This window comes from Mastigoproctus giganteus, chromosome 5, assembly GCF_048544385.1.
Source record: "Mastigoproctus giganteus isolate SK-2022 chromosome 5, ASM4854438v1, whole genome shotgun sequence".
NCBI lineage: Eukaryota > Metazoa > Arthropoda > Arachnida > Uropygi > Thelyphonidae > Mastigoproctus > Mastigoproctus giganteus.
In genome coordinates, this window is record NC_143579.1 from 114,824,930 (window position 1) to 114,849,430 (window position 24,501).

The following is a 24,501-nucleotide window of genomic DNA, read 5'->3' on the forward strand; positions in this document are numbered from 1 at the left end:
TATGAAAGTAAGGCAGACATTGCAAAATGACATTTGATGTTATAAAAAGATGTATGCAGATAAACAGAAGCAAAAAACTGTGCAAACTAAGCTGATCAGTTATTTTTCAAAATAAAAATACAGTACATACTTCACTTATAGGTGCCTCCATAGCCAGGTGGGAAGGAGCAGCAGTGCGTAGCACACGCTTCTTGATTAGACCGGGGTTCAAGCCCATCACCACCAAATACGGAGGATGCGGAAAGGTCAAGGAATGACCACCGCATATCCCGGAGCAATATGGCCTTAGTTGCTAATGCTCCTAAAAACCAAAAATAACAACTTCACTTATATTCTTTTGGTATGTACATACTGCAATAAAAATCATTTGTACTGTATTTACTAGTATTTTTAATTTTATCATTTTAGTTTCTTTTTTTTTTTTTTTGCAAGAACTTCATGTGCATCAATTGATAGTAAACAAACACCCATATATTTATGTAACTCGTCCCATATAATCAAATTGTCAGAATGCATTACATTAAAATGCATACTAAAAATACCTCGATCAGTGTGGTTTCGCATAGTGCAGTATATTTTTGGCACGAATTAACTGCGCTATGCGAGGTATTCCTGTGCTTTACATTTGTCAATGTTAAACTTCAGTTGCCACTTCCCAGCCCATCTCCCCAACATTTACAGAACCTTTGCAGCAGCATACCATCATTACTGTTATTAACAACCTTCTCAATCTTTGTATCATCTGCAAACTTTGACATTAAGCTTGATATACCTTCATCAATATCATTGATAAATATACAAAACAACAATGCACCCAAAACCATACCTTGGGGGACACCACTAATAGCATTAGTCCACAAAGAGCAGTATCCATTGATTAACACTCTCTGTCTTCTCCCACTGAACCATCCTTTTATTCCTTACACTGACTATAAGCCTGTTATTCATAAAGTATGTTACGAGAACTGGACACAGATCTGGAAAAGGAATGGTAACACCAAACTTTACCAGATAAAAGAAGAACCAAAGCTGTTTTGTTGGAAGCCAGAGCAGACGAGAGGAAGTGGTGTTAGCAAGGCTGAGAATTGGACATACGCATCGTGCTCATCTCTACCTGTTATTGGGAGAAAGCCCACCCCAGTGTAAGGAAACACTGTAACAGTCGGCTTATGGTCTGCCATTTTCTGCTTGATTGTCCCTTATATTCAACCATCCAATCAAACACTTTTCAATCAGTTTTATCTCATATCTGAGGAAACGATGAAAATATTGAAGAACTTTTAATATACTTAATATATATTGGCCTATACAAGAATATATAACATAACAACTATAAGGATATGGTCATGCAATTAAACAATGTGTAGACAATTTGGATTCAGTAGCCCTAGTCTTTAACCCCAGGGGCTAAAGACAAGGGCTACTGAAGGGCTCACATCTGGTGAGTATGGGCTTGGCATACCCAGGGTCGGAGCTGGATATCATCATTCTTCTCTTTCTAGGTGATTCCTTTCTACTTCTCTCTCTCAGGGTAACTTGGGAATTTTTTTTGGCTTCCTTGCACCATATGGCTATTATTAATAATAATAATAATAAAAAAAAAAAAAATCAATAAAACCCAACAACAACCTCCATCCTTTTTTTATCCATTGCAGCAACTTGCCCTTAATGCCATACTGTTCCATTTGTACGGTAATCTTCCATGTGCAACAGTATTAAAAGCTTTCCTGAAATCCTGAAATCCAATTATATGATATCAGAATTATTTTTTGCATCCAATTCTTTTGTGACCACACACACAGTATACATTCAAATTGGTCAGACAAGACTTCTCCTTAACCCTTCATGGATTATCCCGAGATATCTTGTTTTTAGTTTTATATGTTATTTGGAACACACGAAATATCTCTGGATACAATAATACCCGAAGCAAACAATAATACCTCCAAATTTAGGACTGAAACGTATTTTCTCAGGTATTTACCTGGCATAATTTTGCATTATGCAGGTAAATCTCGAGTTTTCTTAGGATTTTCTTACGCCTGGCAGCAAACGGCTGGCTTTTGTTTTACTTATATTGTACAGCAATGTCAGAACAGTAGCACGCATTCCTGTGCCACCAGTAAGCAAAATATGATTTGCCATCCTAAATGCAGAATACTGAACCCACAAAAATAATTCACTTAAACAATATCGAAAAATATTTTGGCACCCTCTTGAACTTCCGCCTGTAAGCGATACTAACCTCGCCTGTCCACCTGTGGCAGCCGTGTCTCAGAATGTAGTTAGTTCGTGATTACTGCTTGTGCATTCCACTTGATTTTTTTAATTTATTTATATAATAAGTAATGAAGACTTTTTCTGAGCCTTTCTTTTAGCTCAAGCACTAATTTATTAAAAAAATCTGTATAATTTGCAAAAAAAATTTTGGCGTATGCGAGATAACTCAGGATAGCCCAAATGGGTTAATTACTCCCATGTATTTTCAACAAAAAAATTAATAAATAACACAAAAAACTATACAGTGAGTATTTGCATGATGCATACTTTTAATCTGTAAAATAAAAACAGTCAATCTGTTATGGCACATTTTCCAGAAAAAAATGTTCCGGGACAAACCCATGCTGTGTCTGAATTATTACTGCGTCTTGTCTTGATGACCTTGCAGTGCTGCTTTAACTAGTGACTCCATTATTTTTCCCTGGAACAGAAATCAAACTAACAGGTCTGTAATTACTCATGTCATTCTTTGATCCCCATTTGTGAGTTTATAAACAAAATTTCAGTTTGCCCATGGGCTTGAACCTGAATGGTTTATTATTGGAAATTTATCTTTCCATGATTGAACCTATACATTTAACACCTTTTCTGCTATGGGAGGAGGTGCCTCTGTAGCCAGGTGGGAAGGAGCAGCAGTGCGTAGCACACGCTTCTTGATTAGACCGGGGTTCGAGCCCATCACCACCAAATACGGAGGATGCGGAAAGGTCAGGGAATGACCACCGCATATCCCGGAGCAATATGGCCTTAGTTGCTAATGCTCCTAAAAACCATATAACAACAACATAACAACAGCTATGGGAGGTATCTTGATGATATCCTTTTCATTACTGATGATCGGAATTCAAAGATATCTTACACATCTTTAACAACATTCATCCTAAACATATTTCACGTTTAAAGAAGAAGACAATGAAATGAAATCATTAAATTTTTTAAACTTTACGCTCACTTGGGATACTAGTAAGGTTCAGTTTAGCAAATACTGAAAACCCACAAATACCGGGATGTTCCTATATTATAACAGTTATCAAAGGTCTATCATATTAAACTTAGTTTCTTAATGCTTACAAATATTCCACATCTGAGTTAGCTTTAAATTCCGAGATACAGATATTAACTAACATATTTTTAAATAGAGTTATCCTTTAATTACAATAAACTGAATTAGAACATAGGCATAAAACAGGTTACAAAAAATCAATAATAGTAACACCAAAAAATACTTTATTCCTTTTCCATTTATTGAAGAATGGTATAAACAATTAAGCAGACTTTTTAAATATACAGAATTCAAAATTGTAGCCAGACCCATGAGAACTTCTTACAGGCCTAAATAATCGCTCAGTTCAGTCTACCTTTGTATTCCAAATAAGCGATTTTGTTTACAACATTTCTTGCAAAGATTGTGATTCATCTTATCAAGGCCTCAGATGCCAAGGTTTCCATGGCCAAGTGAATCTTGTGTGTTTATAGAGCGTTTTTCTACCCAACGACAGAGTTTTCCTTGTTTTTTTTCTCGTATTATTAAAATTTTCTGTTAAGTAGCTCTACTTACTTAAAAGCACTAAGAAGAGCGCCCAGAAGAAGGCAAATACCTTCTTCTTTAATTTAGCTAGTTGTGCTAACTTACTAATCTCTACTTTTGGCCACCAACTGGCACTGCGCCTGTCTCCCCCATGGCAAGGCCAGTAACCTGGGTGGTAAAGGAAAACCCCCAAGGCCAAAAGGAGCCATCATGGATAAAAATAATTATCCAAACTCAGAGCCTTCAAGCTCAAGAGCAGAAACTTCTAACACTGACCATGACTCAAGTCAACCTAAAAGACTGTGAAGGGAAGCAGAATGTCATGACGATTTTCCAAACTTCCTTGTGATTCATTCCCTATCTGCCCAACCTGTGGATAAGTTATCACCATTCTTAATGCAGAAATTCTTAGAGTTATCACCATTCTTAATTCAGAAAATCTTGGAGTCTACTGCTGGATCACCAAAAATACTTAAAAAAGACTGCAATCCAGAGACCTTCTGATTGAAACAGCACCTCAAAACATTCTGAGTGGCTGTTAAAAACAACATTTGGTGGGTTAACAATATCAGTTACTCCCCACAAAACACTAAATTCATCAAAAGGCGTCATCAGTGAGTGGGACTTAATTACAGTCTCCGAAGAAGAACTGGTCCAAGAACTCAGCAGTCAAAAAGTAATAAATGTAAAACAGATCATGATAAAAAAAGATGGCGCCTCTGTAGCCAGGTGGGCAGGAGCAGCAGTGCGTAGCACACACTTCTTGATTAGACTGGGTTCGAGCCCATGACCACCAAATACGGAGGATGCAGAAAGGTCTGGGAATGACCACCGCATATCCCCGGAGCAATATGGCCTTAGTTACTAATGCTCCTAAAAATCAAATAACAAACGAAAGAAGGATGGAAATCTCACTCCAACTAGATCCATCATTCTGGCTTATCATCCTCAATTAAAGCTGGTTATTTAAATTGTCGGATTCAATCTTACATCCTGAATCCTGTTTGTTGCTTTAAATGTCAGAAATACGGTCATTCCCAGAGGCTTGTCGAGAGGAAGCCATATGTCCCATCTGCGGATCTAAAGAGCACACTCAAGTGGATTGCTGTCAAAACCTGTTTGTCCAAACTGCAAAGGAAGCCATCTAGCCTTTTCCAAAACTTGTAAGCTAACAGGAAAGATAACAGGAAAGAAAATTCAAAAATACAAAATAGAAAATAAAGCAACATTTCCTGAGGCACGCAGACAAGTTATGTCGACCATGCCTAGTAGTCGTTCTTATGCAGCTCGCACTCGAAACTTTGTTTCTACTGCAGCTCAAACCGGTGTATCAGTTCTACCTAACGCCTCTCTAATCAATTGGCTTAAATCTACACTTTCAACCTCTAATAAAGATAATCCTCCAAAAAAACTAGCGAAGCCCCTAATACTCCGATCAGCATCCCTACTCATACCCCATTGGTCCCAGTTGAAAAAGAACAATTAAAATCTGACTCAGGCTCTAAAAAAATGGAATCTCCCACCAAACATATTGATCTAGATAATGAGGAGCCCATTCTAGAACTCCATTCCCGAAAAAAGACCGGAAAAAATGTCCCATGTACAAAAAACAGTCAGATGAATCATGCTCAGGTAAACCTAAATAATGCATAACATCATACAGTGGAATTGCATAGGACTAAGCAGTCATTCTGATGACTTAAGAGATTTAATAGCTCAATTCAATCCCATAGGTGTATGCAGGAAACATTCCTCAAGTTTTGCCAAAATTTTCAAATTATACTATGTACAGACGGCATCGGAACTCAAAATCAACTGCACATGGAGGAGTAGCTATTCTTGTTAATGCTAACATACCATCCAGGCTGATCCAATTGAGAACTACCCTAGAAGTTGTGGCAGCTCACATTGAAGTTGGTAAATCATTTACCATTGTTTCCATTTATAGTCTGCCATCTGCACCACTTCTGCTTTTAGAACTTAATAATCTTGTTGCCAAGTTCTGAAAGCAGACTTTAATGGACACCATCCATTGTGTGGGGTCTGCTACAATGGATAGAAGAGGCAAATAGATGGAGGAATTCATGAATAATAATGATCCTAATTTATTAAATTCTGGATTTCCTACCTTCATCCACCTACCAACCGGATCTGCTTCTGCAATAGACTTGTCAGTTTGTTCACCATCCACATTTCCAATCCTGACATGGTCGGTATTAACTGATCCCTTTAACAGTGATCACTTTCCAATTATTTGCTTACTACAAAAAGGGTAATTCCAAATCCCGATCATCGATCCACTTGGCAGTTTAAAAAGCCAAATTGGGGTGGCTATTCTGCCCAAATACTTGTAGACAGATTTTATATTCAAAGACAACATATTGATGATGTAAACACTTACATAACCAATCAAATTCTGACTGCAGCTAAGGCCTCCATTCCAAAATCCATGCCATATCGAAAACACAGAAATCACTGGTGGAATACAGATTGTTTAATTGCCAAACAGGGGAAAAACTGTGCTTGGAGTAATTTCCGCAAGTATCCCACCACTAGTAATCTAATTTCTTTTAAAAAAACTGAAAGCAAAAGCTAGAAAAGTTAGGTGGAAAGCATAACAGAATTCATGGATTGCTTTTGTCTCAACCATCACTAAAGACATGGGTCATCTGGAAAAGAATACAGGCGTTAAATGGCAAATTTTTTTGATTGCCCTCTCCGATACTTCTTTGAAAAGGGAAACACATTTCTACTCCTCAAGAAGTTGCTAATGCACTAGCAGAAACATTTGCAAAAATCTCAGCTTATACCTCCTATGCATCCACCTTCCAGAACATCAAAGCAGGTGCATAACGGTATAAAATCAACTTCTTCACACGCTGCTCATTCCTGGATAACCAACCCTTTACATTAATAGAATTTCAAGAATCATTAAACAGATCTTCCAATAGCACCGCTGGTCTAGATGCAGTTCATTATGTTATGCTAAAGCATTTACTTGAAGAAGACTTGAGAACCCTATTAATTTTTTTATAATCGGATCTTCTCTGAAAATGCCTATCCTTCTTCATGGTGCCATTCGTTCATTATTGCCTCACCAAAACCAGGAAAAGATCCTTCTTGTGTTGAAAATTACAGGCCAATATCTCTTACGAGCTGCATGGGAAAAGTTTTCAAAAGAATGGTTCATACTAGGCTCACTTACATCCTGGAGTCAAAGAATCTACTTCCAGATCATCAGTATGGCTTTTGAAAAAATAGATCAACCCTAGACATGCTCAACAAAGCCGAATCTCATATCCGAAATGCCTTTGTCATGAAAAAACATCTAATCATGGTCAATTTAGATCTTGTAAAGGCATTTGATACTACATAGGGGTCATGGTATTATTATGGACCTTTACCATCTGGGGCTTAGGGGCCATTTCCCAGAAATAATTTAAAATTTCCTGCAATTGCGTTCTTTTCAGGTGTTCCGATATAAAAACGTATTCTCCACATTCAGGAAGAGGGGGGGTCGTGCAGGGATCAATACATAGTCAACACTGTTTTTAATCCAAGTTAGCAGCATGGCATGAGATGTCCCAAAAACCGTTCAAACCTATATGTATGCAGATGACCTTACCATTTCCTGTCAATCTCAAAGTATGAAAACAGCAGCTCCAACTTGCCATAACCAAAATAGAAACATGGACTTCACAGAATGGCTACTGACTATCAGAAAAGAAATACACTGTCACTCACTTTTGCAAGAAACGAGGTCTTCATCCCAAACCTGAACTATAAATAAACAATACTCCACTCCCATTTGTTAATACCATTAAATTTCTTTTAATGGTATTATTTATTTGAGAACTTCTGGTATAAAGCATTTGAATATACTTCGATCAGTCTCGTCAATTTCATGGGGATCTGATCAGTATACTTTACTGCATCTTTATAGAAGTTTAATCCGTTCACATCTAGATTATGGTTATCCATTGTATGATTCTGCCAGAAGCACTACTTTAAAATGGCTAAATGTGATCCATCACAGTGCTCTGAGGACTATGCTGGGAACTTTCAGGACTTGTCCGATCCAAAGTATTTATGTTGAAGCACATGATCCCCCATTACACCTGCTTAGAAAAACACTACTTGCCCACTACGCTGCTAAGATCCAGAGTCTACCAGCGCACCCAGGTTGGGAGTATCTTTATAATACTTGGTGGGAATCCTTCTATGAGAGCAAGCCAAATGAAAATTGACCTGCCTCGCTCAGGTTCAAAGAGATTGTTCAGAATTGGAATGTCAATTTAAATGAAGTTTTTCAAAACACAGCTGCACCTGTTCCACCTTGGACATATGCGTCTGTCTCTCAAGATATACACTTTCTCCAGTGGGGGGGGAATTATACCTCTCTGCAATATCAGACAGTTACATTCAGCTCGTGCTACTGCGAACAAGCAAGCCTGTAAAATTTATCCAGATGGTTCCAAAACTGACAGTATAGTAGGTGCTGCGGCAGTTTTTCCTTTATGTACAATTTCAGCCACACTACCGCTAGCTTGCAGCGACTTCACAGCTGAATTATATGCCATTAAGTTAGCGCTTAGTAAGATTATTGAGTTTTTCATCTCATCTGCCATAATTTACATGGATGCCCTCAGTGCTGTTTCTGCCATAATTGAGTTTTCCATCTCATCTGCCATAATTTACATGGATGCCCTTAGTGCTGTTTCTGCCATAAGGAAGAATTTCTCCTCTTTTCATCCCACATTGAAACAGATTCATTCCCAGCTATTCTCCTGCAGTATGTTCAATTAGTTTTTGCTGGATCCCTGGCCATTCTGGCATTCCGGGAAATGAAAGTGCTGACTTTGCTGCTAAACATCCTCAGCCCGCTCGCTCACAACATTCTCAGATTCCTTACACTGACTATAAGTCTGTCATATGCAAATCATGCTACGGTAAGTGGGCACAGATCTGGAAAAGTAACAGAAACAATAAATTTTACCAGTTAAAAGAAGATCCAAAGCTGTGGCTCTCTGGCTTCCGACGAAACAGACAAGAGGAAGTGGTACTGGCAAGACTCAGAATTGGATACACTCACCATACTCATCTCTTCCTATTATTGGGAGAAAAGCCACCTCAGTGCTCATCCTGTCAGATGCAACTTATGGTCCATCATTTTCTGGTTGATTGTCACACACTTTTCAGTCACTCTCCACATTGAATATATCGCCTGATTTATCTCATTTCTTAGGAAATTAAGAAAATATTCAAGAACTTTTATTGTATCTAAAACATATTGGCTTGTACAGAAGCATATAATTTAACATCTCTAATGATATGCTTCTTGTGTATAAATGATGAACCCTTGTGTCGTTAAACCCAATACCAGCAACAACAATCATCTTATCAAGGTTCCACGCATTCTACGCTCTATTTGAGGGTTAAGCAACTTGACATCTGTACATGCTGCCTGTTCTTCAGCCTTGGAATTAGCATTCCATGTTGTTAATGAAGGTGACACCTTTTTATTCAAAGAAACTAAAGTACTTAGCATTCAACAGAATTATACAAAGTTACTAATTTCTGAGACCCTTGAAATCAAACTTAATTAATATCCATTGCTCCTATCCTATCTCAGATTAATGTGTATTTTTATTTTGTCTATTTTTATTTTTGTTTATATGCACGTACCAAGAGAACAACTGATCTCTCTCTCTGCTATAAATTCTGGTATGCACACATTTCTATCCTGTGATCATGACTAGTGTCGAAAAGCCCTGTCAGCTTAAGGAAGGAAAGTAATTTTTTTAAATTAGAAGTAAAAAGAAATTCTAAATTTTTATATCATTTTCATAATCGTTTCACTCAGTTTTATAAATTGACAAAATGTCTCCTTTCGCTCGTAGTTATTTGTTGGTGGTTTGATAATGTTGGGTTCCAACATTATCAAACGCTGATTCCAGATGTGTTGGATCATTAATGTTTCTTTGGTGTAAGAATTCATTTAAATTAGTTTTATATTTGTTTTAAATTTTGGAGACTGGTGCTTGGAAGCATTCTGCAGGCAACATAGAGATAATTTTTTCTCATTTTATTACTGATTTACATACGACGGAGAACTGCTTAAGTCCTGTAGCTCCATCTGTTACTTATTATATTCTTTTTATCTGTGTTATGACACTTTAACTTTCCTTAAAATATTTGCAGAATAGGTATTTGAGTCCTTATTCAAAATGTTGAAAATCAAATCTACTACTAAATTTATGGAATCATTGATCACCAATTGTGGAAAAGATTTTACTACAGATGGCAGTATTATTTTATTTTTTTGTTTTTTGTGTGTGTTTTTGTGAAAAGAAAATTCCAGATGCAGAAAAATTCTATCATGTGAAAACATTGAATGTTATAGCAAAAAAAAGATGCAAGGAGAAATTTCCAAATCAATCACTTCTAAACAGGCAACATAAAAGAAGAGAAAAGTGAATTTTCAAATGACATTATCTTTGCCTTGGTAAGTAGTCAATAAGTGGGTATTCTAGCTTTCATATGGTTTCTTAAAAAAATGTTCTATAAATCAAAACAGTTCAGATATATCTACCTTGAGGAAGAATTATCTTAATGATGCTTATTTGCCTAATTTGAAAAGATTTTGTTGTAGAGTATAGCTGGATGTTTGCCAGTGAACCTGCAGATGACTGTGTTCATTGCATTACACATTTGGAATATGGGAAAATATATACAGAACCTTACATTCTCATCTGGTTGCTTGTGAAATGTAATGTATTATGACCAGGTCAAGACTCATGTTGAAAAATCTGCATTTTTGTTAGTGGTAGCCAAGTGGTTAAGTGAAAGGGTGCATAAGTACCTATGCTTTGAATGATCAGGGTTCAAGCTCATGACTGCTAAACACTATGCTTTTTCTTACATTTTCTCTCTCATGTGAATTCCTCTGACCATGTGGTTGTCCCAGAGCATAAACAGAAAATGTATTTATTTTATATATGATAAACGCTTTTGCATTACAATTTTTCTATCCAAACCTGAACCATATTACTTGCTCATCCCATGTCTCACATAAGCTTGCAGGACTGATTCATTAATAAAGTTATTTTGTCTATTAAAAAAGATATTACAACGGAGTCCTACATGTATAGCTAATTACAGAGATGTACAACTTATCCTTCACTTCTTCCTATTTTGACAGGGTTATGTGCAGCATTGTGTTTTGCCAAAAATTTTGGTTCTATTAAAATTTTTTTGTTGATTATCATTATGATTATCACCATATTAATAATATTAATATGCGCTATATTTTTGGTGTATGCTAAAGTTATGGTGCTGCCAAGGTAATTCTTTCCAATTCTTTAGAAAACTTTTTCTGTTTGATGAAACTTATTTTTCTTAGTTACATATATATTAAGTGCAATAGCACTTAATATATACTTTCCCGTGTTGTAACCTAATTAATTACCTAATTCTATAGCTCTACTTGAAATGTGGGGACTTTGAGCAGTATAATTGAAGAGGTAAAGAAAATAGAGTAACATTTTTCAGCCATCATGTGTAGACATAGGACAGAAAATAAGAAGTAAATTTGAAACTTTCTTTTTAAAAAAGATCTCTGGAGTTCATATTTAAAAAAAAAAAAAAAATATATATATATGTCCAAATTAGATAAGTTATAGTGTAATGTAAGTACCTCCATAGTTTGAAAATCGATGTAACCACTGGCCAACCGTACCTCCAGTATACATGAAATACATGAAAAATATAAAATATTAGGTTAATTAACATAATAAGCCTTACATGGGAACCCATTTTGCAAGAGACTTTGTCGAAGGCTAAACCCCTACAAAATGACCAACCCATGTTAGACTGAGCCATCGGTTTCTGTTATCATCTGCCTGTATGCCAAATCCAAATATCCATAACAATGGATAATTCATCTAATTTAAAAATTAGGTTATAGTAAAGACTATAAATCAGTATAAATCTAGCCGTCCAAAAAGGGGTATGTCTAACCAAAATTTGTAAGAATACAGGCTGGATGATATTTAGCCCGACCGATCGCTGCAACATTATAAACACAACTGAGAAATTATTAATATTTGCTGAACGATTTGCAGAAAAAAGGGCTAAATTAGCTAACTAAAGGCGAACGGAAAGCAGTGTAGTTAAAGCAATAGTACCTCACTCCCCCTCGAATTACTCTAATAGTTCGTGAGATATGAAAAAATAAGGCAAGAGGATAGATAAAAGTGAAACAGAAAAGGAAAAGCAATTTATCGATATTACATCGGATATAACCGGGAGTGTAACTTCCCGAACCTAATAGTAGGGATCCTGGTTAAGTAGTAAGAGCCGGTAAAATATATCAATAGAATGCGAAAAGAAACAGAAAAAAACGGAATGGCTAATTCCTAAGATAATTTACTATAAATCTAACGTCAAAATATCAAGTAGTGGCGAACTATATGTAAAGGGTTAAAAAACAACAAAGGAGGAAATGCCGTTAAACAACAAAGGAGGGAATACCATAGAACCAGTATGTTCCCGTCAAAGAATCTACATTACATACATTACCGTAGCCCAAGGCGGGAAAAAAACTAAACGCCTGCAGCTAACGCACTAGACCTTTATATCTGCCGTGTATACTGCGCCACCTAAGATTTGTCCAATAATAGCCAAGTTTGGGATGAACCAAAAGTATAATAGTGCCCTCTATAGTAGAGAAAACAAAACCAATAATTCTCAGATGTAGAAGAGAAATCTTAGTAAAATATAAATGAATTAATTCCTACTGTAAAAACACATATAGGTACCACTTTTCTAAGGCGTAAGCTATATATTGTGTGTTTATGCAGCAGTACCTAGTATGTACATGTATATACAAAGGCTAATTAGTAAACAACTCGCTCCATAGATACCGATGTATAAAACCGATAATAATTCCTTTAAAACAGAGAAACTATACCCCGTACGTATAATTCAATGTACAGTATACCTAATAGCTTCCATGGTATCCAACTGGTTTAGATCATCGTGGTATATTTTTAGGGCTATGGACAAAGCAGTACTTATATGTTTCATAATGAAATTATGTGGGAAACCTTTATCTAATAAATTATGCTTAAGATCAATCAGTGCGTCTATAACATCACTTTTATTATTACAGATATATAATCTTCTGATACTTTGTGTCACTATTATGTTTTTAAGGATACGTATTGAGATATTTGTACCCCAACTAGTTAGGTCTATAGTTTTGAAATTGAATTCTTTGCGTTTGTCAAATACCTTGGTAGTTAGGTTATTATTCTTAATATGAATGTCTATATCCAGATATGCAGCTTTACAAGAGTCACTCTTGTTAGTGACCTCTAGAACCAAATCCTGCGGGTAGTGTTTAACTGCTTCTGTATGAAAGTTAGTATAGTTGAACACAATTAAGTCATCTCTATATCTGAACATATGATATCTTTATCGAAGTTGTTTTCAAAATGGTGTAGATATAGATTAGCAATGAGACACGAGCTACTCGCCCCCATAGCTATGCCGGTATGCTGTATGAAAATATTGCTACCATTATAAATATAGCTGTTGGAAATACAAAGGTTAAGTAGGTTATCCCAGTAATTACGTTGGCAGGGTAAAATTTCGCTATATTCTTTGAAATAATTATTTAAAACCAATTTTAAACTATCTTGCGGGATGCTAGTGAATAAGTTTTTGAAATCATATGTATTTATGTGTTTGATGTTATGCTTATTATTCTTTATAAAGGTTAAAATAGGTCTATTATTACTAATAATTCTAGTGAAATCTATAGTATTGAAAATAATCCTAAGCAGTTTAACTAGCTTACAATGCGGGACCTTTGAGTAGCTATTTCTACATGAAGTTATAAATCTGAAACTGATAGGAGATTTATGAAACTTGGATATACCATACAAGAAAGGAAAGTTAGTGTTGTAGTTATTAAGTTTTAACTTTTTTTGTATAGCTAGTAGCTTCTTGGTAATAGTACCAAGGTTACCGTTTGATCTAGCGTATGTAGCACTGCTATGTATTTCATTGTATAACAGTGAGGCGTAGAATTTTTTGCAGATGAAACTATAATTATTGGCGGCCTTGTCTATAGTAGTTATGATAAATATATCCTGTAAATCCTTTAATTGTCGCTTGATTAACTGCATGTTATATCTTTTGCTGTCTCTATTGGTATGTTGCTTCCTATGTAAAAGCTTCCTACATATATGTTGATTAAGTTCACTGTTGGTAAGTACCAGCCAATTATAGAAGGCCTCTAGTGGTAAATTATATTTATATGAAAGTTTAAGGCAAAATTACATAAGGTCAGAGTGTACTTGTTTGGTAATATAGTTGGCATTAGGACTAGTATTAGGTCTGTATTTAAAACCATAGGAAAGTACTGTTCTCAGTTCCTGGTGCGGAACCAAGTTGAGATCACCTGTAATTACATGCATATGATGCATAGCTACATAATCATGGTATTGTGGCAGTGGCAGATAGCCTCCTTGTAGAAGCTATCTAAGTTGCATGCTAGCTGTTTATAGTTACAAGCCGTAAACCCAAAAGGTTTATTGTAACTGAACCTAGTTACTATATTCATATTTTTGAGTGGAAAAACATTAATATGTTTATTTAAGATATCCTTGAACAGTAAGCTGTCAAATATAATGTTGCTGAATTTAATATTAATGTATATATTATGGATAACAGGTTTATTACCCAGCCGAAATTTAAAGATATCCTTGAGTAAGTGGTCTAGATGTTGGTTAAGGTGTAGATATGTCAAGTTAATTTTTTCTAAGGCTTTAAGCTTGCTATGCTTGAGGCCGAATACGATGTCATGTATGCGTTTTATATTTATATTGGGTTCATCCCATGTATCCAGTACCTCAGCAAATCTGCCTAATGTATGTTTAGTGTGTATTAGATTGCCGTTACCAGTATTGTTATAAACTTTGCTATTCTTCTTGCTACGTGGCAATTTATAATGGGATCTATTTGCCATGCGAAATAGTTTATATATACATGTATCTAAACTACCAATCTTATAATTACGTCCGTTAAACAAGCTATTGAGACCGTATGGGTAAAGGGTTTTATGTTTAAGTATATTGCAGTTTTCACGATATAATCTAATGCTGTGCTTATGCTCAATTTCTAGTATAGTGATAGTAATATTATCGAATCTATGTATTTGAAAGTGCTGCAGTTCATTGTCATTTTTGTTAACAAAGTTATTAATATGTGATCTGTGCCCATTAATTCTAATATGTAATTCTCCTCCTGTTTGTCCAATATATTTGGCCATGCAATTATTGCAAGTAATTAGATAAATAGCTCCCCTAGAATGGCAGAAAACCGGATCGTCGGTATTATGGGAGACATGTTTATTGTTCATAGCAGGGCATGTTTGACATCTAATATTATTGCATTTTTTGAATTTTAAGTATTGCTCCAATGTATAAATCTTCGTCTCCAAGGGTAAGTTAGTGGCTATATTATCAATAGTATCATTAATGGTATCATTAACGAAGCAGTTACTTGGTAAGCCTAACGCATTAGATGCAATCTGGCTAGTTTGGTTACTAGTTCTATATGTAACACTTAATAATTTTATATATTTTTATAACCTAACTCTGTAGTATTTGGATTCTATATATATATATATATATAAGTCTTGCCTGACCAACTTGATTGGATACTATGATGCAGTCACAAAAGAACTGGATGCAGGGAATAACTTTGATATTATATACTTGGATCTTAGAAAGGCTTTTGATACTGTTGCACATGGAAGACTGCTACACAAATTGGAGCAGTGTGACATTGGAGGCAAATTGCTGCTATGGATAAAGGGGTGGTTGAGGGGGAGAAGACAGAGAGTGGTAATCAATGGACACTGCTCATCGTGGACTGATGTTATTAGTGGAGTCCCTCGGGGCTCAGTGTTGGGTCCATTATTGTTTTCTGTATTTATAAATGATATTGATGATGGTATATCGGGCTTAATGTCCAAGTTTGCAGACGATACAAAGGTTGGCAGGGTTGTCAAGGACACTGCTGACACTATGCTGCTGCAACAGGATCTGGAAAGGTTGAGCAGATGGGCTGAGAGGTGGCAAATGAAGTTTAACATTGATAAATGTAAAGTACTACACATGGGAAACAGCAACCCCAGAGCAACGTATCAACTCTGTGGTACTACACTGACAGTGGTAGAGAATGAAAGGGACTTGGGGGTGGTTGTGCAGGCAGATATGAAGTTCTCTGAGCAGTGCAGACGGGCTGCAAGAGTAGCTCATGGAGTATTGTCAATGATATACAGGAATTTTTCCAGCAGGGATAAGGAGGTGATTATTCCATTGTATAAGGCGATGGTCAGGCCACACCTAGAGTACTGTATACAGGTCTGGAGACCTCATTTCAAGAAGGATGTAGAGCTGCTGGAACGAGTACAGAGAAGGGCAACAAGATTAGTGAATGGAACAAAGGGGTGCTCTTACGAAGAAAGGCTTAAGTTTTGCAAATTACAGTGTCTGGAGACTAGGCACCAGCGAGGTGATCTGATAGAGGTGTATAAAGCCTTGAATGGTTTAAGCATGCTCAATGCTGATGGGATTCTTCCTCTAGCTCAGAAAAATCACCTGAGAGGGCATAAATTCAAACTGAGGAAAGACAGATGTAGGATAGACGTGCGGAAATTTGCCTTTAGCCAGCGGGTGGTTGGTTGGTGGAACAGACTTCCATCCCTTGTGGTGGAGGTTGATAGCCTAAATAAGTTTAAGGCTCAGCTGGACAGGTATTTTGAACGAACAGAGGGGTGAAGTGGAAGTGGGTTTTTTTTTTTTTTGGCTGATGCTGCATAAGCTTGCTTTCTTGCATCAAATGCCTCTACTAATGCTAATGCTAATCCATTCAACTGGTGAGAATGCAGTTGGCAAACTTTCTCCATTTAGAGTTCAAAAGGAATTGGAAAGTAGAGCAGGATCTCCGAAATCCGTAAAAAGACTCAGATCAGGAGATATTCTCATTGAGACATCTAATGCCATACATTCTGAGCGACTTTTGAAAACTAATTTCTTTGCAGGACTCCCAGTAACTGTAACACCCCCACAGATCACTGAACACCTCTAAAGGAGTGATCTCAGACTGGGACTTACTAGACGTATCTGAAGAAGAAATGCTAGAAGAACTGAAAGAACAAGGAGTTATTCATGTCAAGAGAATCTCCACCAGAAAAGATGACAATCTGATCCCTACCTGCAATCTGATCTTGACCTTTAATACACCGAACCATCCATCATCCATTAAAGCCGGATATCTGGTATGTAATGTCAGCCCATATGTCCCAAACCCGCTACAGTGCTTCCGATATCAGAAGTATGGACATTTCCAGATAGCTTGCCAGGAACCCCTACTTGCACAAAGTAGGGGTTCCTGGTTCAGTTGAACATGATTGCGAAAACTGTAATGCTCCTCAATCAGTATGTCCAAACTGCAAAAAAGATCATCCCGCTTATGCAAATGTTGACATGCAGTACTATACTTCTAATCATTGCTTCTCTTACTAATAAGAAGCATGCCAAAAAGAGACAGACTTTTTTTGCATCTCCTTTCACTCCAGGGAGTTGAGTGTTTATGTTTAGGCTTCTTGTCATGTTTTTTTTTGGTTGGAGGGATTTTCCTCCATTCCGAAATGCCATCTTGGCCAAGGTGCACATCGCAGGAGGAACTGCTTGTCACCAATGCATCATCTCTTTTTGTTTCTTTCTCACTGAATGAGCTCTTTGCAGCAGTCATCGTCCTGATCAGAAATATCAAACTGGTCTTTCTCCTGTGTGGTGTTACTTTCTTTTTGGATATCATTGCAAAAAATAAAATTTAGAAGTAAAAATTGCGAGAGAAGGAAAGAGTAAAAAAAAGTCTGTGCTACCCAGCACAGCAGATTTTGCTATCAACAGATACAAATAGATTTTCCAGAGTAAGCTCTATTTAAAAAAGGGAGCAATTACTCTTCCCTCCAGCAAATACGAACAGGAAATACTACTTGTAGAACATATGCACTTGCCACAAGCCAATACCTCAGTTTCAACAGCAATTGTAGCTATAAACTAATTGTTACAGTGACAATCTGCAGTTATTTTCTCCCCATCCTTGCATAAAGAGATGGAGTGCTTTGTCAACAGTATCTACAAATAGTTACGGGTTCGAGCCTGTCACCACCAAATATGGAGGATGTGGAAAGGTCAGGGAATGACCACCGCATATCCCGGAGCAATATGGCCTTAGTTGCTAATGCTCCTAAAAACCAAATAACAGTATAATAACAAATAACAAACAGTTACTATTTTCTTTCCAACAGCTTCCTTTGAAACTGTTTTACTATGGCATTGCCCCTCTCCCAGCATGTTGGCAGTAATATGTAGGATGGGATATGGGATAAAGACATATTGAGGCCTTTGAGAGAAAACTTATAAGAACACCTCTCTAGCCTTGCGTTCAGAAACAGAAAAGTTTGTGGAACTGATGTCAACACGTACAAACAGTTATTATTTCCTTTCAAACAAAACTGATTTACAGTGGGATTCCCCTCCCCCAGTGTGCCAGCAGTGATATTTCGAGGAAGGGGGAGCTGCAGACATAGGCAATTGCTTTCAGTGATGAAAAAAAAAGCATAATCATTTCATTCAAAAAGAAAAAAAAAAAAAAAAAAAAAACCATTTCATCAGTGATAAAAGTGATGGAAAAATATCAAAATAATACTAACATGGAAAATTCACATAGGCTTGCTGGCACTAAAATCCAAAGTACTGTTCACACTTCCCAATTAGCAATGCTACAGGTGATTATCTAGAAAGGGGGAACTCAACAAGATTGATCTTATTGGGTCATTTCTTTGAGATAATAACAAGGGTGAGCTCTCCTTTGAAGGACAGAAATCAAAGTCAACAGCTGCAATGTGTTACAGAGCAGTTATAAAGATGAGTCTACATACAAGTAATCCTACCAAAGAACACTGTGCAGCAATTCCTTTCTTCCCTATACCCTCACAGTAGAATTGCTCCCACATCAACTTGTCAGCACATGTAAACATATTTTATTTCATATGGCTCCCATTGTACCTGTCTTACTATGAAATTCCCTTGGAGTGTTGGCCTTGATGAGCCACTGTGTAATATGACAACTGCAGGCTATGATTGCAAAAGTTGACCCATGTACTAACAAAGAAAAAAATATATATCTATTTTGTTGCAATTTGCCAGCAATAAAATGAGGTAAACTTTTGCTCTCACTTAGCTTCCCTACAGTGCAAGCAGAAGGGGGAGGGAGGGAGGGATGGAGGGAGGGAGAGAGAGAAAGAGAGAGAGAGAGAGAGAGAGAGAGAGAGAGAGAGAGAGAGAGAGAGAGAGAGAGAGAGAGAGAGAGTATCTTGAAATATGAAACCACCTTCATATGAAATCCTGAAATTTCAGTTTTAATTGGCCAAAAAATGTTTCCATTTTATATTGGTTTATCACTGTGGATTGGCTCAATCCCCATGCATCTGATGGAGGATTAAAGAAGTTTCTAATAATGGAGTATGGGCTGCATATGCTTCTTTGCTGATTATATAAATATATTTAAATATGTTAATAGTGTTGAACGTGTTAGATTAATACATTCATATAGTAATATTTATAATATGTAACTCAGCAGCTATTCGTTTTCTTATAGCCAAAGATAAAGCAGAAAAACCTTTTGCAATGTCTTTTGTCAAATTAATGCAAGATAATGGTACCACTCTAAATGATGTGATACATGAACTACTTGTATATAAGGTGAGGACCATAACATATTTATAATTGAATACCTATAAAAACACTATTACTTTTGTATTTGTTAGGAATTCTTAATATTCTTTATTAGAAATGAGTCAGAATAAAAGTCTTAAATAATTGTCAGTGCTCATAGAAAAAAATAAGAATTATGGATATTTTTATGGTATTCTTTATTATGAACATTAAGTGTTAGCAGCTAATGCAGTACATGTGCACTTACACTGAAAGCTTGTTTTATTTTTCATGCTTCTGTTAACCAGTAATCCTGTTAACTGTGTGTGTATACAGATGAAAGATGTAAACTGTGTACTGACGTCTCCTAGCAGTGGATCTTTTTACATATACTACAGTTACAAACATATTTTTCATAGATTATCTCAGAGATCATGTGGGGATGTTAAAATATTGATTTGGCAAAAACTCTCTCTGTTCATGTAAACAAAATATAGTGGCCATAAGAAAATACAGTATCAAAAAGCTTTCAGATTTGTCAACAACTTTTAAATGTAGAAACCTTATTCAAAACTTAAAAATGACACTCCTGATGCTAACATGACTTAAGATGAAGACTTAAGAATGGCAAAAATTTAGGTGACTTCAGTGGATGCTGCAAAATATGTATGTAGAGGAAAGTGCTTGTAAAAAAGGTAATTTGAAATGCCATGGTGGACTCAAGAAGTTAAAAGAGGTGAGTAGAGAAAAGAAAAAATTTGATTGAGAAAACTAATAAGACCTTATTAAAATGTAAAATAAAGTGTATAAGAGGACTAAGAAAGGTGTAAAAGCAGCTGGAAAAAAATCTTGGAAAGATTTTCCAGCAGATATAGAATACAAGTATAAGAAAGCTAAAAAATTTTACCATTTATATAAAAATCTCAGAACAGAGAGAAAAACCATAACTTAGGTATTCAGAAATGATCAGAACAAAATTAAAACTTAAGAGAAGAATGTTTTAGAAGTATACTTTGGTGATTTGATGATGCTATATACACTTCATCCTTGCTTCCTTTCATCATTTGCCACTAATGATACAGGGTGTTTCAAAAACAGTTTACAACTTTGAAAGTGTATATAAATTTATTTAGAGGATAAATTTGTATAAAATTATTTACCGGATGTAAAATATTTTGAAATATCAGAAAATAGCTCACGCTGGTAGTATTGAGTAGTACAGTCAACATGCATTACACTTGAAGCATATTGCTACATTCTGACATTTCAAGATATTAGGTATGTCCTCTAAATAAATTTATATACTCTTTCAAAGCTGTAAAGCTGTTTTTGAAACACCCTGTACTAATTCTAATATTAGTCAAGGACAAAAATACTCTTAACCAAGATTTCTTAGGTTTTGTTAGTTGCAGAATCTGGAAACTTGGCAACTGTAAGCAGACTTGGTTTTGTGTCTGAAGCTGTAAATGTGTTGAATGAACAAAATGCTGATTGATTATTTTGCAAATGAAGTTAGCATTAGCAAAGGCACATGATGCAAGAAAGCAAGCTTATATAGCATCAGCCAAAAAAAAAAAACACTTATTTCACCATCCACTCGCTCCAAATGTTTGTCAAGTTCTGCCTTGAATCTATTTAACCTGTCAACTTCTACAACGACAGATGGAAGTTTGTTCCAGCAATCAACCACCCACTGGCTAAAGACAAACCCTCTCGCACATCTATCCTACAACCGTCTTTCCTCAATTTGAATATATGCCCTCTCAGGCTGTTATTCTGAGCAAAAGGAAGAGTCCCATCAGCATTGAGCATGCTCAAACCATTCAAAGCTTTTTACACCTTTGATCAGATCACCTTGCAGGTGCCTAGTCTCCAGACACTGTAATTTGCAAAACTTACTCATTTCTTCGTAAGAGCAACCCTTTGTTCCATTCACTAATCCTGTTGCCCTTCTCTATACTTGTTCCAATAGCTCTACATTCTTCTTAAAATGAGGCCTCCAGACCTGTATACAGTACTCAAGGTGTGGCCTGATCATTGCCTTATACAAGGGGTTAATCACCTCCTTATCCCTGCTAGAAAAATTCCTGTATATCATTGACAATACTCCATGAGCTACTCTTGCAGACTGTCTTCTCTGCTCAGAAAACTTCATATCTGCCTGCACAATTACCCCCAGGTCCTTTTCATTCTCTACCACTATCAGTGTAGTACCACAGAGTTGATACGTTACTCTGGAGTTACTGCTTCCCATATGTAGTACTTTACATTTGTCAATGTTAAACTTCATTTGCCACCTCTCAGACGATCTGCTCAACTTTTCTAGATCCTGTTGCAGCAGCTTACTATCTTTTGTCATTAACAACCCAGCCAACCTTCATATCGTCTACAAACTTGGATATTAAGCCTGATATACCATCATCAATATCATTTATAAATACAGAAAACAACAAGTAGTCTTTGGTGTCATTAACAACCCAGCCAACCTTCATATCGCTACAAACTTGGATATTAAGCCTGATATACCATCATCAATATCATTTATAAATACAGAAAACAACAATGGACCCAACACTGAACCCTGAGGGACTCCACTAATAACATTGGCCCACGATGAGCAGTGTCCATTGATTAGCACTCTCTGTCTTCTCCCACTCAACCATCCCTTTATCCGTAGCAGCAATTTGCCTCCAATGCCACACTGATCCAATTTGTGCAGCAGTTTTCCATTTGCAACATTATCAAAAGCCTTTCTAAGATCCAAATATATGATATCAGAGTTATTCTTTGCATCCAGTTCCTTTGTGACAACATCATAGTATCCAGTCAAATTAGTCAGACAAGACTTCCCCTTAACAAACCCATGCTGTGTCCAAGCTATAACTGAAGTCTTGTCTAGATGATCCTGCAATGCTTCTTTAACCAGTGCCTCCATTAATTTCCCTCGAACAGATATTAAACTAACAGGTCGCTGACCGGGCTAGCCAGGTGGGTAAAGTGCCTGCCTGGCAACCCAAAGGTCGCGGGTTCGAATCCCGCCTCAGGCTTGGATCAAAGTACTGCAAAAACCTTGGGAGGTGCATTATGGCCAAAGAAGCCGATGCGCCAACAACTACCAAAAAAAAAAAATTACCTGTCTCTCCCTTTGATCCTCCTTTGTGAATTGGGGTCACATTTGCACATCTCATTTAACATTGACAAAGGTAAAATACTACATATGGGAAACAGCAACCCCAGAGCAACGTATCAACTCTGTGGTACTATACTGACAGTGGTAGAGAATGAAAAGGACTTGGAGGTGGTTGTGCAGGCAGATATGAAGTTCTCTGACAGTGCAGACGGGCTGCAAGAGTAGCTCATGGTGTATTGTCAATGATATATAGGAATTTTTCTAACAGGGATAAGGAGGTGATTATTCCCTTGTATAAGGCAATGGTCAGACCACACCTAAAGTACTGTATACAGGCCTGGAGGCCTCATTTCACGAAGGACGTAGAGCTGCTGGAACGAGTACAGAGAAGGGCAACAAGAGTAGTGAATGGAACAAAGGGGTGCTCTTACGAAGAAAGGCTTAAGTTTTGCAAATTACAGTGTCTGGAGACTAGTCACCAGCGAGGTGATCTGATAGAGGTGTATAAAGCCTTGAATGGGTTGAACATGCTCAGTGCTGATGGGATTCTTCCTCTTGCTCAGAATAATCACCTGAGAGAGCATAAATTCAAATTGAGGAAAGACAGATGTAGGATAGACATGCGGAAATTTGCCTTTAGCCAGCGGGTGGTTGGTTGGTGGAACAGACTTCCATCCCTTGTCGTGGAAGTTGATAGCCTAAATAAGTTTAAGGCTCAGCTGGACAGGTATTTCGAACGAACAGGGGGGTGAAGTGGAAGTGGTTATTTATTTATTTATTTATTTATTATATTTTTATTTTATTTTATTTATTTATTTATTTTTTTTTTTTTTTGGCTGATGCTGCATAAGCTTGCTTTCTTGCATCAAATGCCTCTACTAATGCTAATGCTAATCTCCAGTCCATGGGTACCTCCCCTGAGTCCATGGAAGCTCTCATAATTATGTCTAAGGATTTGCTTACTTCCTTTGCTGCTTCCTTTAATATAACTGGATAGATTCCATCTACCCCAGGGGCCTTTCTTATGTTTATCTTCAACAATTTCTCCTCCACTTTACTCTCAGTTATTACAAGATTATCTAACTTACTGCCAGAGTTTAATACACCTGTGGCATTCCCCTCCCTGAATAACTCCTCGTGTGAATGTAGATGCAAAATATTCATTTAGTTTGTTAGCTACTTGAGCAGGATCATCAACAGTTGAACCATTGATATCAAGTGGACCAATCTGATTCATCCCTTCCTTCTAGAGTTTACATACGTAAAGAACTCTTTGCTGTTTTTCTTTGCATCGTTTGCCAAAGAGTTCTTGTAATCTGCCTTTGACTGCCTAACCTCCTTTGTGACTTGGTTACCGACCAGCCTGTGTCTATCATAGGCTTCTGTGTCACCTGTTATTTTATGTGTATCCCATGCATTTTTCTTCTCTGTCAAATGTCTAATTAGTTCATCTGACATCCATTTAGGCTTAAATCTTGAACAATATTTCTTAGTTGGTATGAAAAGCCTAGTAGCTTCCAAGATTTATTCTTTGAATGCTTCCCATTTTGAATTTGCTGTTGGTAACATCTTCAGTTGGTCCCACCGTATAGATATTAAATACTGTCTCAGACAACCGTAGTTACATTTACGAAAGCAAAAACCCTTCCCTTTACCCTTGATGATAGTTACCTCTTTGAGTAAATCCCACTTCAGCACACCATGATCACTGCCACCTAGTGGTTCCTTTATCTGAAGATTATTAATGCATGAAGGATCACTAC

At 36.7% G+C, this 24,501-nt stretch overlaps 1 protein-coding gene across 1 annotated transcript in view; it reads left to right on the plus strand.

Annotated features, from left to right (window-relative positions):
* The window catches only part of mbc (dedicator of cytokinesis protein myoblast city), a 966,604-nt gene that overhangs the window by 351,383 nt on the left and 590,720 nt on the right, over nt 1-24,501 (plus strand). Inside the window, exon 17 of the mRNA XM_090373417.1 lies at nt 19,553-19,656. Within this exon, the coding sequence (XP_090229543.1) occupies nt 19,553-19,656 (104 nt within the window). The remainder of the gene's footprint in view (nt 1-19,552; nt 19,657-24,501) is intronic.